The 17,484-nt window shown below is 40.4% G+C and overlaps 1 protein-coding gene across 4 annotated transcripts; it reads left to right on the top strand.

The window, feature by feature from the left end:
- The first annotated feature begins 6,647 nt into the window (after positions 1 to 6,647).
- On the top strand, positions 6,648 to 17,138 carry LOC133926299 (uncharacterized). 4 transcript variants are annotated; one of them, XM_062372154.1, is made up of 16 exons: positions 6,649 to 7,040; positions 7,193 to 7,265; positions 8,355 to 8,420; positions 8,879 to 8,944; positions 9,088 to 9,170; positions 9,726 to 9,777; positions 9,981 to 10,046; positions 11,037 to 11,104; positions 11,187 to 11,235; positions 11,343 to 11,427; positions 11,542 to 11,640; positions 13,633 to 13,684; positions 14,194 to 14,245; positions 14,326 to 14,442; positions 14,518 to 15,387; positions 16,191 to 17,138. In XM_062372154.1, exons 1-16 carry the CDS (start codon positions 6,835 to 6,837, stop codon positions 16,755 to 16,757), a joined length of 2,571 nt encoding a protein of 856 aa, XP_062228138.1. In that variant the 5' UTR covers positions 6,649 to 6,834; the 3' UTR covers positions 16,758 to 17,138. The 4 variants fall into 4 exon arrangements, with proteins under 4 accessions (XP_062228136.1, XP_062228137.1, XP_062228138.1 ...); XM_062372152.1 differs by having other exon boundaries at positions 6,648 to 7,040; positions 14,326 to 15,387; XM_062372153.1 differs by lacking the exon at positions 8,879 to 8,944 and having other exon boundaries at positions 6,648 to 7,040; positions 14,326 to 15,387.
- Positions 17,139 to 17,484: the final 346 nt, after the last annotated feature.

Below are 17,484 nucleotides of genomic sequence, written 5' to 3'. Positions count from 1 at the left end.
TCAACATTTTATGCATGATTTGTTGAAATAGTGTATCTAAATTGTTAAATTAATACATTCAAGTTGTTGATTTTTTATAAAAAATAAAATATATTCATATTTGATCTTGTTTTATTGTATTATTATTATGAGAAACAACATGGTGCGAACAGTTTCCAAAGAGGGCTCTTGATTTGAGAGAAAAAATGAGTCTAAGGTTTTCAAATACCTCAAAAACCATCCTATCGAGAACGGAGGAGCCCCTACTAAAGAGTCATACCATGTTTTTATCACTGGGAGCAGGGGTCTAAGTGAGACTGAAAGTGGTACGCTACAGATTGTATCCTTACATACTAATATGGTGTCTAAATAGTATTCTAATTAATCATCAGAATGATCATTTACAGCTCTACTCTCTGTCTTTATTATCACATCAAACAGAGAGTTTGAGGCTACATCACATACTTTCGATGCTACGACTTGACTCCCCACTCGATCCAATAATCGGGTAGAGAGTCAAGGGCTACATCACACACTTTTGATGGTATATGTATGTTATTTCTTACTCTCCGATCGAGTATATTTTGCTCCTCAATCAGAGAGTTAGGGGCTACATAGTAATACCATATTTATTCAGTAAGGATGCACATTTTGTAAAATATTTATCTGGCTTTGCGTTGACTGCTTTGGATAGAACCAACATAGGCATGTGTTGGATTGATGACGGGTAATTGTACATAATAAGGCATAATGGTATAAGAGATTGTCAGACATATCAGGCATAACGACTAATAAGGTGTTGAAGTTCTAGTCGATTCTATGTGTATTCTCTGTCGAGTTCATGTTTGCAACGCTAGTCAAGGTGTAAGCTGATGAAAATTTGCAAAAGATTATCATGTTATTCCTGTTTCTAGTTTTATACTAGTCCTTTTTTCTCGTTATTATGGTTTCTTCGAGTGGTTACTCGAAGGCCAACGCATCTAATCATCTACCTAGTTAAGTTTTCAGGCATTAACGGACAACTAATCGGCAAGTCTCAAGAATGGTCTAAGCACCTTACTAATCAGTATTTGCATCTACTTGTGCTAACTCTATTTTTATCGATAAAGAAATAGTAGATAGTAGCATAATAGACAGGCAAAATATCAGTAATATTTGCATTCATCCCCAAGTCATGGAACAAGTTTCAAATATTCTCGAATCAAGTTTGATCTGAAGGATTACCCTCACTTTTGTCATCAGACAGGCTAAGCCCCAAGGACTCAATGAAAGCAGGTACCAGCGTCTCAACGCTAATCGTAATTTTTGCTGCCTCCTCTTCTAAGCATTCGAATCCCTCCGTCACCATTGAGGTTTTAAGATCGGGGTTGTAACTCTTGAGGAGACCAAGCATCGTCTTGGCGCTGATGGAGACTAACTGATTCATGTGGTCGAGGGTCTGTTCCCTCAGCTCTTGAAGCGCTAAAGCAATTGCGTCTCGAGCTATTTCCACTTTCTTCGAAGCCTCGGTTGCAGTATCTCGATCAGCTTCTGCTTTCTTTAAAGCCTCAACCGTGGTTTACTGGATCAACTTTCACTTTCATCAACGCTTCTTTGAGTCTTACAAGGTATTTATCCTTACTATTAATGGTTTTCATCGCATCATCAAGAAGGGTTACCGTATTTTCTAAGGAAGATTCAAGATCTGAGAAACACAAGCAAAGGCAATTATCATTAGTTGCTCGTTGTTCAAATCATATACTAGTGATATGCGAGTAAAACTGATCTTCAATCCTCTTTTGTTGAGTGGTTAGTTCACCATCCTTCTCCTTGAGAATTTTCTGGTAGCTCGTGTGGTTGATCACCAAAAGCTGGGCATTGGCAGATTCTGCTTAGGTGCAAATAGCCTCGATGTAGGATTCCATTGCCGCCCATGGATCAATAGCTGGTGGGCATGCAGGAGCCTTAGGTGCATCGAGCCTCAGGCTTGGTTCAAGAGCATTTGCTGAAGTTTGCTCTATTTGAAGAAGTGGAAGTGGCACTTCAGAAGAAGCCAGAACTGGTTGTCTAGCTGGATCGCTTGTTTCCTTCTTCTTTGACTTATTTAGACCTATCAACCTGCCATCGATTGGCTAAGAAATAGGAAGGAAGACCATAAACCAAGATAAATAATCAGATCTAACCATGTGACGACTTAGATGCGGGCGAAAACACTCGACTTTTGCCTTTTGATGGTAACTTCCTTCTTCATCATACCGGCAGCTGGTATCGGTTGTGTTGGAGGGGCCATCTGGTGGACATATGAAGCCAAAGCTATCATTGCCTGCAAGAAACCAGCCCATAATGATTCATCATCATTCTGGATTCACCGAGCCAATGCTTAGAAAAATGACCAATGTGACGGGGGCAACTAGATAAAGGTTACATTTCTTACCGAGTCATCAAACGTATCGGTTACTTGAGGAGGCATTCGAGGAATGGCTTCAGCTATCTCCTATAGAAAGGCTACCCATACAAACCAAGCGTTAGTATGCAAGTGCTCGATAGCTAGAGTAGTGACTAAATAATCACCTGACAACTCTATGTTAGTACTAGTTGTTTTCTTTTCCGCGAGTGCTTGAGAGGCACCTGATCATATGGCGGAGATGATCTCTTGGATCGAAGAGATCATTCAACCCCTCGATCAACTAGCATTTTCCTCTTGTCATTGGTTTCAGAAGAGGAAGTGTCATCAAGGTCAAGGACCTCAGTCGTGAGGATGTGCTCTTGATGAAAGACTAGGGCCTGGAATCAGAAAGTCGAATCAAGTTGAATCCCTACCTCTGATCGAGGATTCGCAAGAGAGTAGGGCTACACAAAGCATTCTTGTGCTTCCTCAGAAAAGAGTTTGCTCAATCGAGCAGCAATATCTGGAGGAGACAAAGCTATAAAAAGGAAAAGTCACTCGAAAGAGCTTGACTGCGATAACAGAAGCAACAAATTATTATATAAATCTTATCTCCAACCACTTCCTTGGAGCTATCGTTGTCTCCAGCATATTCCCAAGCAAAGTGATCCCGTGTTTTCAAAGGGCTTAGCCTTCGACTAATGAAGTCTTTTGCTACGTGCCACCCGGTTAAGCCACTTTGCTTAAATTCACCACTCATCACGATGTAGTAGGTGGTATGGTTGGATTCGCAATGCTTCTTTGTCCAGGATGGATTTTGTAGGGGAAAGAGGCCTTTATACACTAAGGGGAGTGGACTAGGTCGGGTTGGAGATATGAAACCAGTATTTTTACCAATCATTTTGCCAAGAGAAGATTAAAGCAATTGTGATATAGAAGTTTTTCATTCTAGATCGCAGCTAGAAACCACAACCTCCAACACACTTATTCTCCTTGTTCCTCTTTAGATGATAAAAATATTGGAACAGATTCAAACTCGGCTCGATGTCGAGAAAGGCCTTGCAAAGATGAACAAAGACACTAAGCATACTGATGGAGTTTGGATTTAAGTGGTGAAGCTCGATTTGGTACCAGTCAAGTACGTTGAGAAGAAACTTATAAGGGGGAATGTTGAATTTGCATCGGAAGAAGGATTCAAAAACCACGATCTCGTAGTCGAATCGACAAGATGGGAATTCCTCACCAAATGCAGGTCTCCAGTCGACCAGATCGTGACGAGACACTATACCTTCAACTTCAAGTTCCTTTAGCCTTGGTTCTTACATCGACAAAACCGCTCAGACTTCAATCAAGTGCTTCATCTCATCTATCTGTTCGGGGGAGGCACCAACGGTCCTCGCGTCAGGCTGCTTCTCCGACGAAGAAGGAGCAATGATCTTCGTAGGGGAGCCAAAATCCATGAGTTCAAGTCTTCCGGCGGTGGCGCGTGTTTGGGCGAAGAAAGATGGAAGCTTGTGCGTGAAGGTCGAGGGCAAGAGCGAGGAAGAATTGCTATAGTCTAGGTTCGTACATATAAATAGTCAGAAATTTATCACCTTTTTGGTAACCACCCCCTCTCTATGGTGCCTCGTTCGGCGTGAAAGACGGGATAATGGTGTTGTGCAAATCTCTGCACACCATCTGAATGTATTAAATGAGCTTATTCCCAACGGTTCAAGTTTTGAATGTTTTTTAACTTTACTCGGAGTCAGGTGTCGATCAGTCGAGGTTTTAGTCCTCTTTTCGAGTCTCGAGTGCGGTTAACAGCAGGGCGCTCGACCCAATTGTGTTCTCACTCGATACTCGGAACATGATCTGTTTTCTGCTCGATTCTTTCGATTGCAAGTCTGTTCCACCTTACTACTTGGCATTACTCGAGTGGGCATTTATAGAAACTTTTTCTCCTGAGTAGAATTAGAGGGCTAATGTCGGATATCTAACTATAGGGTATGTACATATAAGGAGTACACTGTACATGGATAGGGTATATCGTACACATATATAACAACTCCGGATACTACAGAACCAAATATGTGGTACCTAGTACATTCGAAAATTTAGAAGACGTATACTAGTAAGGTCTTAATTGGTTGCCCAACTTGAGACCGACTAGTATACACGTTGGATTCATCTGCTTTGTCTTGGTAGACAAGATGGAGGACTCCCTATCGGCTACGGCTAGATAGGCGGCGGTATATCAACCATATATAAAGCAAAGACCCAAATCCTCAGAGAAAAAAGGAGGAAGAAGGAGAGGAGGAGAGAAAACACACGCATCTACAACTCGACGCAAGCACCAAGATCATAGGAAATACTCGGCCACTTTAGTTCTATATTAGCTTAGATCCGATCTGCTCCTTGTAATAGGTCTAACCACATTGCTTGTACTCTAGAGAATACATATACATTATTATCCATACATGACGTAGGGTATTACTCCAATCGGGGACTTGAACCTGTCTACATCATGTGTCTCGCTTCGTGTTCAATCCTTGATCTCGAAGGTATCCCAGTCAATTGCAGACATATTGTCTCGAAGGTACCCCAGTCAATTGCGGATATATTGTCAGGAACTAATCTTCGACAGGCGGGGGGTTGGAAGCTGAGGTCGCTGACATGCAGAGGCGACACGGAGATGCAAGCGGGCGAAAGCGGCTCGAGTAAAGGTGAGGTTGGAAGTGGGAAGCGAGCAAGGCTCGGATAACGGGATGTGATACACCTCGGGATGGAGCGGTATGGGCCGGTAACTAGAGCAGGATCCAATTACGGGGTAATGGATTGTAGCCCACCTGAACCAAACACCTAATAATGTAAGGTGAAGACTACTTTTCCACTGTTCGGATGTTTACGTGTTGGCATGCATACAAGATCAACCGTTTGATCCCGTCCACGGACCCATCCATTCCACGTGGGAGCAACTCCTGTACAAAGTTGCCTCACGCGGGGCCCATAGCCCCATGTGACTTCTCGTCAAACAAAACCTCTTGATGTCACCGAGAACCATTACAAGACGCCCTGCTCTTTCCCTTCCCCTCCGAGCTCTCTACGAAATCAATCTCAAATTGAGCATCGCAAATCCACGAGTCCCTCTCTTTCCATAGTGCTATACATCCTCAGCAGCTAGATTCGGCAGCACCCATACATCCCAACGACTTACTGCACCATTGCTCCCTTCATAGTGCCCTACATCCTCAGCCTCACACTACTCAACATGAGTGCCACCGTCCCGGACCTCGGGCTTCCTGGCGCTAACGGTGCCCAAAGCCAGAGCGTCGTCTTCTTCGCCGCTCTCTACCTCGTCACACCAGCATCGTCGACGTCAAGCCCTACATCTCCTCCTCTAGTGCCAACCAAGTTGACGCCATCGACCCGCGTGAGCACTAGAGCAAGAGTTTAGATGCTTTTACATTTCAATTAAAACTAATATGCGTTTTGAGTTTTGATGGATTTGCTTTTCAATTAAAACTTATTTGCTTTCTGAGTTTAGATGGATTAGATTTTCAATTAAACAAATTTGCTTTTCTAAGTTCATAGGGATTTTGCTTTCTAGTCTTTTCTAATTTGCTTTGAAAATATTCTATTTGCTCAAACAATTTGCTTATCAGGTTGAAGTAAAGCACAAAACTACTCTTTTAATTTGTATGATTTTTCTTTGTAATTTGAAACAATTTGCTTACAGATTGATGACAAATTCTGCACTGAGTTTGCTTGTTAGATTGTATAGATTTTGCTTGCGTGCATGAGGAAGCTTGCTTTTCCAAATTGTATAGACTTGTTTTCAGATTGGTAGCAATTGCTCCTCAAATTAGTTAGCAGTTTCATTTTTTTTTTGACATAGATTTGATTTTTGCACCCAGTATGGTGGATGAGTGGAGGGAGAAGGAGGTGGCTTACATGTATAGGTGAAGTGGACGAGTAGATAATTATTCTCCATGCTGCATTTCCAACTCGTTAACTTAAAAAAAAAAAGAAAGAGTGTTGTGTTGTTTACTTAAAAAATATTGTTGACTAAGTAGCTTTCCTAATTCAAATATGTAGGTTGATCGACTAACACATACATATAGATCCATTAGCCACTTCTATAATGTAATGACTTTAAAATATTATCTGATTACATTCTAAATGGATTGAATCAAATAGCCTCTAAATAACTAGCAGTAAGAAGTAACAACGAGGCTAAGACTTTTCTAAAACACGAGGTGCATATAAGATCCACTTATATTCAATACAAAGAATTATGGAAATTAAATAGCAACAAAGGTTCTTGTAACTGAGGGTTTTTTTTTCTCGGCTTTTGGTTTTCCTCCCGTTGCTACGTCCAACTGGGGAATCACTGCTATAATTTTTTTCGCCGAGAATTTCTTTTCATCTTTCTGTATCAGCACCAGCAGAAAAAAAAAGCAACCTCTCACTGCAGCTCGCGCTCCGCGGCCGCTCAAAACGCTCCGGCGATGGCGAACGCCGCCGCTCCGGCGCCTCACCCGCCGCCGCCGTCGCAGGCGCAGCAGCAGCAGCAGCCCAACGAGCAGCAGAAGAAGGTGCTGGCCGTGAACGCGATCCGCCTGAAGGCGATCGGCGACCGCATCAGGACCCACTTGCGCGGCATGGGCGTCCTCCCCACCGCCGAGTTCGCCCACCTCGTCTACGCCTTAGCCAGGTTCGCCTCCCCACCCGCACCTCCGCACTTTGGAGCTTCCTAGGGTTCCCGACATTCCCGCGCGTCCGCCCCTTCCGTCCCCTAGTGGTTAGGGTTTATGGCCGCAGCACTGTTCGTCGACGGTGTATTGACTCTTCGTGTTTCACTTGCAGAGGGATTGACTTCGCCCTCTCGGCCGGTGATGTTCCTGTGATGGCCGTTGAGATACCTAACATTTTGAGGAAGGTAATGCCGTTTGTTCTCACCCTATACGAGTTTGTTTGCTCTTGTTTTTTAGGAAATCATACTCGATTGCTGCATGTTTGATTGGTTCAAGGAGTGGTCTAACGGATATGGTAATTATGTGCTGGGAAGCTAATTATTTTACCCGAATTGCTATTCTAGGATGATTAACTCTTTGAATGAACTTTAAAGTAGTTATGATGAAATTAATGTAGTATAGAAGAGGAATGTTTATCTGCTGTGCGAACTTCTAGCTTTCAGCAGAAGCTAGCTATGGTCTAAAAGTGAAATATATCAATGTAACATTAGTATTTTAATGGATGCATGTTAGCACTGTAGCATTTTCTAGAACTACTATGACGATCCATATGAAGTGCTGCAGCATCTGCAATGCGGTTTGATAGTTCAAATACAATTAAGTAATTATAGGGAAAATTTGCAGCACAAAAATAACTTATTTTTACCTACACAGCTACTATGTACGGATAGATAATCTAATATGGAAAATTGGAAATTGAAGTGAAATTACGTTCCCTTTAAATCAGTATGACAACTGAGCATATTCTTGACATTCTAATCCCTAAGTTTACAGAAAACCCAGATTTGTGACCTACACTTGACCATATGCATTTTTCTTTGTAGCCACTAGATGAAGGTGTCCTATTTGTTGGATGTAGCCTTTAAAGGAATCTGCGGTTTATTAGTTAATTGATGAATCCTTATGTGTCCCGTACCCACATTAGACAAGCCCTTTTCATATATCTTGTATGAATTTACTCATTTCACTATTGCCCACTCCGTGATCTACCTCATTCTTTTCCTTGCCAGTTGCCACACTATTCTGTATCTTTTCTTCCGTTATTTCCCCTCTCAAAGTGCCACCTGGTTCATCTTTGATTTGCTAGTGCCATCTACCAAGTTTGGTAGCATATTATGTGAGCTACTGAACAAATGTCTATTATAATTACCAAATTGACCTTGAACTGTGTTTTTGTCTCTTGGCATTAAGGGAGATCATATAATTTGTTGGCAAATTCAGGTACGGCGATAATTTTTATGTTTATTGATCTGAAATCTACTGTTGTTGGCCAGGTATATGAGCTGAGGAAAGAGCCATTTATACAGTCTTCTATGATGGTACTAGTCATATCGTGCAAGGTAATTTTTCCTTTGTTCTCAGTCATATATGAGATATCAGATAGTTACTCCTTTCAACTGGAACCAAATTATTTTATTTCCTTTGCTCAGATCGTTTTATTTCCAAATCCAGAGTTCCAAATATATATAGACTTGTAGAGTTTCAGAAGAATAATTTTGTAGCACAATTGAACATATTTCAGTAAATTATCTGTTTTAACCCAATGTTTAATATGTTAGGACCTTATGCTCTAGGCAACAATGACCATGTTCTCTGTTAGTTTTCTGACTGCTTAGTCACATTTTGTGATATATTGGTTATATTATATATGTTATAATATATAAATGTATATTAACTAATATGCAGAACCCTGAGCTATGCAATTTGCCTTTGAGCTTATCGTTCTGGCATAATATGCAGGTTAATCTACCAATGAAACTAAGGTAGTAAGTAGTAACTTACACAGGCTGTTTTGCAGAATGCTTGTTTCAATAAATGGTTTCAACCGACAGATTCCACAGACATTCTCAGAATGGCTAAGGAGGTGTGCATGTAATGTTTTTTTTTTCTTTCTAAAAAATGTTTATTGTTCCATGAGTAGTTTTCATCTTTTGAGTCCACGCTTGTGGTGGCATGGCCTTTAAATGTTACCTTGACTAATTATATATATATATTCTTGATATGCAGTTCTCTGGCAGCTTCTGCACATCCCTTGTCCAGGAAGATAATGATAGCACTGTGCTTGGAATTATTTCAAAAATAATGGCAAGGTAGATAATTGCTCCCTCCCTCCCTCTCTCTCTCTCTCTCACACACACACACACACACACGCGCGCGCGCGCGCGCGCTCACACATGAGCACACATGCTCTCCAAATATGGAAAATTTGAGATTAGAAGACTTTTGCTCTTAGAGCTTTTCTTGCTCAAAATAATACTGTGAAATGTCTAAATATTAGAAAAATATATTAGTTTTTTTGATGGGGACAACAATTTTAGTCAAAGTGATGTGTGAACCCTCAATATCTGATTTGAAATTCAAAATGTGCGTACTGAAAAATGATCTGAAAATTTGACATCAGTGTTGCATATTTTCCATAACCAGATTCACAATTTAGATTAGATATTCAAATTTACTCAGAACTGGTGATCAATGTTACAGCAAATTCTAATTATGTAGGCTAATATTTGAAAGTCGAATTGAAATATATCTTTGATTCCATCTGGTCAGGTTATTCAAATCCTGAATCATACATTAACAGTATAGAACATGTTAGATGTTCAAACGTGATCCTACTTCATGATTTACAATTTTTAATTTTATAGGTATTATCCTCAGCTGAAGTTTGAGCGCCTAGTCACTTCGATGGAAGCAAGGGTAGTTACTCTGTTCAACTAAACTCGAATTTGTACAATTGTACATTTGTACTTGGTAAAGGTTGATCATGACATCATGTACTATGTCAACTTTTATGTGATTTGGAAATCGTCATATGTGGAGACATAGACATTCTTGATGAATGGCAAAGGTTTGTTTTACCTTGAATGCGTGATTTTGATGTATCTGTCTACCCTCTGCAGGTTGGCTATGATATATTAATGGCCGACTTCTTTATTGAGAGGAACCTACCTCGAGATGAAAAGATTGTAAGTACTATTCCAGGGCAAATGTTCATGGCAAGCATCTTTGGTATTGTAGCTAATGGGCTTTCTCAACAAGTTGTTGCTGCTATTAAAGTGTTCATTTACTGACGCTAGTGTTTCAGCTGTTAAACTATTCACTTCACTACCAAGTTATCTATTGTGTTTCTTGATCAAACATGTGAATTGAACAAAACACAACCCTGTTAGGTGTATGTACAATGTTCACATGAGAACATCATGCTGCATGATGTTCTTTTTTTTGTGTGTGTGGCGTCTGTAAGGCATAAGAGAAGGTACTGATTCTGTAGTTGACACCACTTCCACAGTACATTGATCTCTTGTAAAGTTTATTGCATATTGGACATCTGAATCTTTGGTACTCCCGCTGATTCCAAATAAAAGTCCATCTAGCTTTCTATGCACCTTGACAAATATAAGTCCTTCGACAACTTGAAAACACCTTTTCACTTCCTCTTCCCTGTCTTGCTCCTAGTTAAATGTAGCCCAATTAATGATGGAAGTATATCATCCACCTTAATGATGGAAATGATTGATGGACAATAGGGTCATTGTACACCTACCTTAATTCCTGGGCATAAGTCCAAATAGACTTATATTTGGAATCAGAGGCAGTACATTTATGTTTCTGTATGGTATCCACTCTCTGTCCCTGGTAATGTGGAATAAAAGACCTATCTTGCTTAAAGATCTTCTGTGATATCTCTTTGAAAATATAGAGTCCAAGACTGTTAGACAACCTAGCGCTAGTTTTAGATACTACCGTCTGCATAGAGTTTGCTTGTATGCTAATTATTGCAAGGTCTCTGTGATCTCACTCTCATCTTGTCCAAGTGCATATTTTTGTATTTATACTGATTGCACTAAGATATGACAGACTAGTGGCAGGAGTTCAGGGCTTTGTATTTTAGTCCTTATACTTCATATTTTTTTTTCCCATTTCAGTAATTTCAGTGATTCTCTTGCCTTTTGCAGAGATTAATTGTTGCACAAAAGGAAAATTTAGATGCCTCATCATGTATCACAAGCCCACCACATGTGAGGTGCGTTCCTTTGTTGACTTTGATGCTTGCCACATGCCAGTGTTAAACAAAAAATCATGAGTGTTTTCTTTTTCTGTTTCAGCTTTTTGGTCAATGGAAAGGGTGTGGACAAGAGGACTAATGTTTCAATGGTTAGTGTCTCGCTACCTTATCCTAGCTTCCGTGGCTTCTGTTACCTGTGGTTAAGTTTTTTTCCTTTACTACAAACTGAACTCGTGCATTTCAAACGATGTAACAGGAAACGGGACCCCAGTTCCCCACTGATATCACCAAAATGCTTAAATATGGGGCAAACATTATCCAAGCCGTTGGATATTTTAATGGTACACATGGTCACAATGCTATGTTCTCTGAATTCTACTTTAGATTTTAGAAGCATATACCGATCTGACCCAGTTTTTTTATTTATGACTATGTTGATTAACTTTATATTGTAGCTAGCTATATCATAGCTGTAGCATTTGTAAACAATTTGACATCCTTCAGTGCTCCAAGACTCGATGACTACACCCAACCTCTCACTGTTGATTCTGCTGGTAGGTGCAAGTTATTTTAGTTCTTTCTTCACAGAGTGCATTTCAGTGTGTTTTATGTTATGCTTCTGCATTTATTTGACTCAATTTAAAATAGCATTTTTTCTGTAAATGATACTTTATCTTCTTGTAGTGAAATATCTGACAGTGTGCCGTGCTGCTCAGTATGTTCTTATGAAATGGACTCTTATCCTTGATGCTGCAGACCATTGTCTTTGATGCTTCAGACCCATTTACATTTCAATTTTTTTTTTAATTTATGAAAATGGACTTACAATTTTACTCCTAGAATTGCAAATCTATTTGTATTCTGTGACTGCCACTGTTCTTGCGTTTTTTCATCATTGTCCAGTTTCCCCTTTCATTTTGTTTGACCTCGTATTGGGACCAACATGCTAGCCAAGCCCAGGTGTGATGTTCTGCATGGTCATGGGACATTTATAATGCACCTGGTGGCTGGCCCTGGATTCAATTTCCCTGTAAAGTGACAGGGGCTTGGTCCCGGTTTGTAGATGGAGGACAGCTACTTGCACTTTACCTGTTTAAACTGGCTCTTAGTTTGGTTTTTGGCAATAAACTGTGAAATACTGTCTAATTCTGATTTGGTACAGTTTTTTAGATAGACGTTTTTTTGCTCCTACTTAAGATGCTTAGTTCTTCCTATGGGCACATGAAACCAATAAACTTCAGTTTTCTGGATCCATAGATCTGAAGCTACCTAGCTTGTAATAGATGTATTTGAACAATTAGGTTATCTTGGAAGGGGCCATGCTTGTAAGCTGATGAACAAACAAACAACATAGAAAGATGCTATCAAAAAGCTGGATCATTTATTAGCAACCTCTTAAAATAATGGGCTCATTTGCACAGTTATTGAAACCGGACAGGTCACTGACCTGCTGAGGCCTCTGGTTTACCGGTTTGCCTGTCCAATTGGTGCTTTACTAGCCCATCAACCATCATTTTTTGTAGTAAGTATTTTTGTATGATGTTAGGTAGACCTTATATGAACTTCTAGCAAGTCTACATGCCTTGATGCAGTGGTCAGCATGGTTGTGTCTAAGTCTCTAAAGCCTAATTGCCGTGTCATGGGCAGGAGATCAAGACTTGCCATATAATTAGGAGATAAGTTTGGTAGGAGATATTCGGTTTAGATAAGTTTGGTAGAAGTTGGATTTGATTTAGATTAGGAGATAGAGTTTGATTAGTTTCCAATTTAGCTAGAGATAAATTAGGTAAGTTAGGATTTGGATTGTAATCTCCCCTATCTATATAAAGGGGCAGCCACACATAATTGTAATCAAGCAAAGAATAATTAATCTAGTCTCCCCCAATATTCTATCTCCCCGATCTATGGTCTAAGCCCCTCCTCTAGCAGTCAACACCACTTGGCTATCCTCCCGGCGGATTTTTATCCCCGTTATGATCCTAACGGAAGATCATAGGATGCCGGCTGATCAGTGGTTCGTGCAAAACCGGATGACTCAGTGGTGTGCTTTGCCGGTTCAAGCCAGCTTGAGTGCAAGATCTGTCTGATGAAATGAACTGGACTGAACCAGGCTCCAGTTCTGGGTGCCCTGGTCAAACAGCCGATCTGTCTGGTTTTAATAACTATGCTCATTTGTCGTTAGCAGTTCCATACTTTTTTTTTATCATGTCTTGCTTTCCTGTTCAAAGAAAAATGTTTTTGCTCGCATGAAGTTTATCTAGCGATAGTAAAAGTTAAACCTTGTAATTCATTCATAGTTTTAATTCCCACTTCAAGCCATAGTAAAAGTCTATCCTTGTATTTCTAGCATTGTCCTCTTTTATTCTCCTACGTATGTCTATGTTTTTATGTATTGTGGCTGTAATTTAAATTGTGAGGAATACATCTTCCATGATTGATGTGTATTCATTGACAATAGTTTATACAGTACATGTGTTTTCACATTGACAGCTTAGTTTCGAACAAACTTTTCATTATAATCATGACGTCTTCTGATTTCTGTGTAGATTCTGATGTGCTTGAGGGACCATCAAGAGTTTCTCTAAATTGCCCCATAAGGTGCTGGATTTCATTCTTCTTGGAATATGCTTTGTTGTACCATGTTTGTGTTGATAAAATTTTATGTATATATGCATATGTACATAGAGGAACTATATTTACGACCTACTGTGTCTCAACTGAGTTCTTGCAGCCTTGCAGGTAGAAAGGACAGGGAACCCTGATAAGAACTAATCTAGTATCTAGCTAGGAAGTAAAAATTTATGTGTAAAGTTGGTGATGAAAGAAGCGCCAAAGATAATCGTGTCTTGTGTGCATATGAATGTAGTGATTATGTGACAGTGCACTCGCAGCCTCCAATTGGATACTAGACCATACATTTCACCATGTAACAAACATTCTGATTGTGTCTATCACTCTGTAGATTTTAGGTAGTTGGGTAATATTTTGGAGCTTTAAAATCTACTTGACCTAATACTATTGGACTAAATATATTTGATTGGAAAATGCTAGTGAGCTGACTTTTGATGCTGACTATGGGAATTTTTGTTTGCCTTTTCTTGTTGCAGTTTTAGGCGCATAAAGACTCCTATTAAAGGACGCCTTTGCAAGCACTATCAGGTATTTATTTAATCTTGCCTTGTTTATACCGATTCAGTGAGTTTTTTTTGACAAAATAATAACATAATCATTTTGTCTAGTGTTTTGATTATGATAATTACATGGAGATGAACTTGAGAAAGCCAACCTGGCGCTGTCCATATTGTAATACCCCTTCAAACTTCATTAACCTACGTATTGATCAAAAGATGACCAAGGCAAGTTGTATTTTGCACATATTTTTCATCTCATCACGTTTTTTATGTGATCTCCCTTTTCTTTTTTTAACTCAGATACTACAAGAAACTGGAGATGATGTCATCGATGTCCTTGTGTTTGCTGATGGATCTTGGAAAGCCGCTCCAGCTCATGATGAGAAATCAGATAGACACACAGGTGATACCATTCAACAGACCGGAGATACTGTGGAAACCAATTCATCTTCACCTGATGTCATAGATCTGATAAACGGGAGTGATGATGGTGATCTGCCAATGAATTGGGCATCGTCTTTAGAAGATACGAAGCCTCTGTTGAATAATCAAGATTTATCTGTGGCAGACTATCTTCCGGATTTGCCTATAAGCGCTCCTGCACAGACAGAGCATTTGTATCTAGGCGATGGAAATAACAGGGGTAGCAACATGGCTTTGACTTCTCGTCAAAATTTGTTACTGCCTTCTACTAGTGGACTGGGCTCAAGTTCATTTGGAACCTTGGAATCTATTCTGCCTCAAAATGTTCTGCGCCCTGTTATCACAGATGCTGTCTCTCCTTCTCTTGAAACCTCTAATTCAACATCTGGCGTGCAACATGTTTTACAGGAAACACATCCTGAAATTGGACAGTTGCAACCACAGATAGGTCCACTGCATGGATCAGAAGTGAGAAGGACTCCTATACCTAGAAATCCCAGGAAAGAACCAGTAGGAGTCCAGGCGTTGCCAGTGCCACCACAGAATCTTGGGTCATCCAGAAGGTTGCAGCCAAATATCCTCAGTTGTCCACCTCCTGTCCTGCTATCTAGTCCAGCTACTTCAACTTACCAAGCACATCAGGTGACAAATCCAGACAGTGTCATTGCTCCAATGAGTAATGGTGGTGGGCCATTACCAAGGGCTCCCAGTGTCGCTATACCGTTGCATTCACAGTCAACAACGCTGGTAACCATCTTTTCAAGTCACTGTATCATCATATGTACTAACATCTAACATAAGATAGTATAGCTTTATCTTCCAATAGTCACCTTGACGATAGGTCAATAGCATACTAAGTTTATGTGCATTTACTTGCAACCAGTATATCCTGTGATAAGTGAAAAGGTATCCTGTGCACCAGAGTTAGGATACTAAAGCGGTTTAGAGGCCAAAGACGTGTCATTTCCTCCTTTAGTCATTAGATATTTGTATACTTTCTAACTATCGTGAAGACTAAAGACAACCTTGCAACCAGCTTGAATTGCTTCACTCTCATCATTGCCATACTTCATACTTTTCTTTTATTTTCTTTTTTTAGGAAATATGTAGTATAGAGGCCACCTGAAATATTAACACAACCATGATAATTTACATAGTATTTACAAAAGTTTAAGAGGAATCGAAGCACTATCCTTAGGCTTATCCAGTCTAACCCAACTGTAAGAGAATGATACCTAACTAACATAAACTCAGTAATGGGTCAAAGAACCATACAAAACTGGTAACAACTAACAAGAATCATATACTGGATTGCTATATATTGCTGTGAGTACTTAGCATATACTGGGTGACCTGCTGTTTGCTGTACTAGCAAGTATGTTGGTGGCACTAGGACCTGAAAATTGCTTGTTACTGTCTGTTGAGTGAGCCAAGCGCTACCAGCCAGCTACAATTTATGACACTAGAAAACAGCCTGCCTTTTTTTATATGTCATGCCTTCTAAGTTTATCATGCCAAACATGCATTTACAGAATCATAATTGTTGGCAGGACATGCACAACACGTCGAGCCTTCTGCCCAGTCGGGTTGTTGGCCTGCCTGCACCACACTTCATGGGCATGCGACCGTCGCCAGGAATCCCAGGGCAGGCTGGAGGAGCCAACGCCTACAGAGCTACGCCTATGCAACAGACTCCGAACCTCAATCAGCTCAGGTTTCGCACACTAATGAATCAAACGGCACTAGCTGCAGTGGGCCAAACCACGGCAGCTGCACAGGTCCAACCAACCCAAGTGGACATTCAAAGCCATATCTTTCCTGCGCAGCAAAGCCAGGCATTGAGATCGCAAGCAGTGCCCCGGGAAGCAACTCCACAAGCTGTACCGCGGGCACCTCCACATCTGCAGTCTCCGAGTGTACCCACTGTTGCTCCGAGCACGCCTGATGGTCTTCCAGAGCTCCCCGCGGATGAAAACTGGCGCCCCACAGGTCAGATGAGAGGGAGTCTGACAGGCAATGCTTACAGTCATGCAATTGAACGCTATTTGGGCCAGGCTGCTCAGCAGCAGAGTCAGGCTCGGCCTCCCAATTCTTCAGATGCACGAAGGCCTCACTAACCGTCAGACATTGTGGTGTTCTATTAGTCATCATGCAGGGGTTGCGTCTGCTAACTTATCACGGATGTTACTTGAATTTTTTTTGCGGGTTTCTTAGAATTCTGGTGATATGAGTTTAACGTAGGAAGGAGCTGTTCTGACCTGCCGCACTTCTTTGTAGCAGCCTCTGTCGTTAGCTGCATAGCTTTGGACCAGTGCTGTAAAGGGAGCAACGCATTATGATGTTAAGCGTCGGTAGGATTTGCTAATCTATCTCTAGCTCTCGCACATGTATAGGTTTTCATTTCTGTACTGGAGTGGGCATGTCGGATGAACGAAAGTTGGTAACCATTTGAGTAGTATCCAATTATACTTTTTTTATGAAAGTATTTCAAAGACAAATCCAGTAATGTGGTTTTCATATAGTTTAATTTTCTTAGAAATTTATTCTTTGCTTCTCTATTTTATTTGCATTCGTTCTCAAATTTGCTTGAATTGCGTTCAAATTTGCCGTACCAGTTTGCCACGTCTTTGGTGGCTTGGACTTGCTTACAGAAGACACCGATTGGCTCCAAAGTTTGTGTTGGTTTTGCTGACAACATATCATACTTTCTTCTAGTTTTGTGATGATTTGCTCTTGAATTTGTTCTGGTTTTGTTACAGAACCATCCTAATTTGTTTTTAAATATTTCTCTAGTTTGCTATAAGATGGTTTGTTCACGATGTTTTACCTATCATTTGGATGCGA

Source organism: Phragmites australis, chromosome 8 (assembly GCF_958298935.1).
Source record: "Phragmites australis chromosome 8, lpPhrAust1.1, whole genome shotgun sequence".
NCBI lineage: Eukaryota > Viridiplantae > Streptophyta > Magnoliopsida > Poales > Poaceae > Phragmites > Phragmites australis.
The sequence above is the reverse complement of the archived record's forward strand: the minus strand, read 5'-3'. Positions and strand labels throughout refer to the sequence as shown.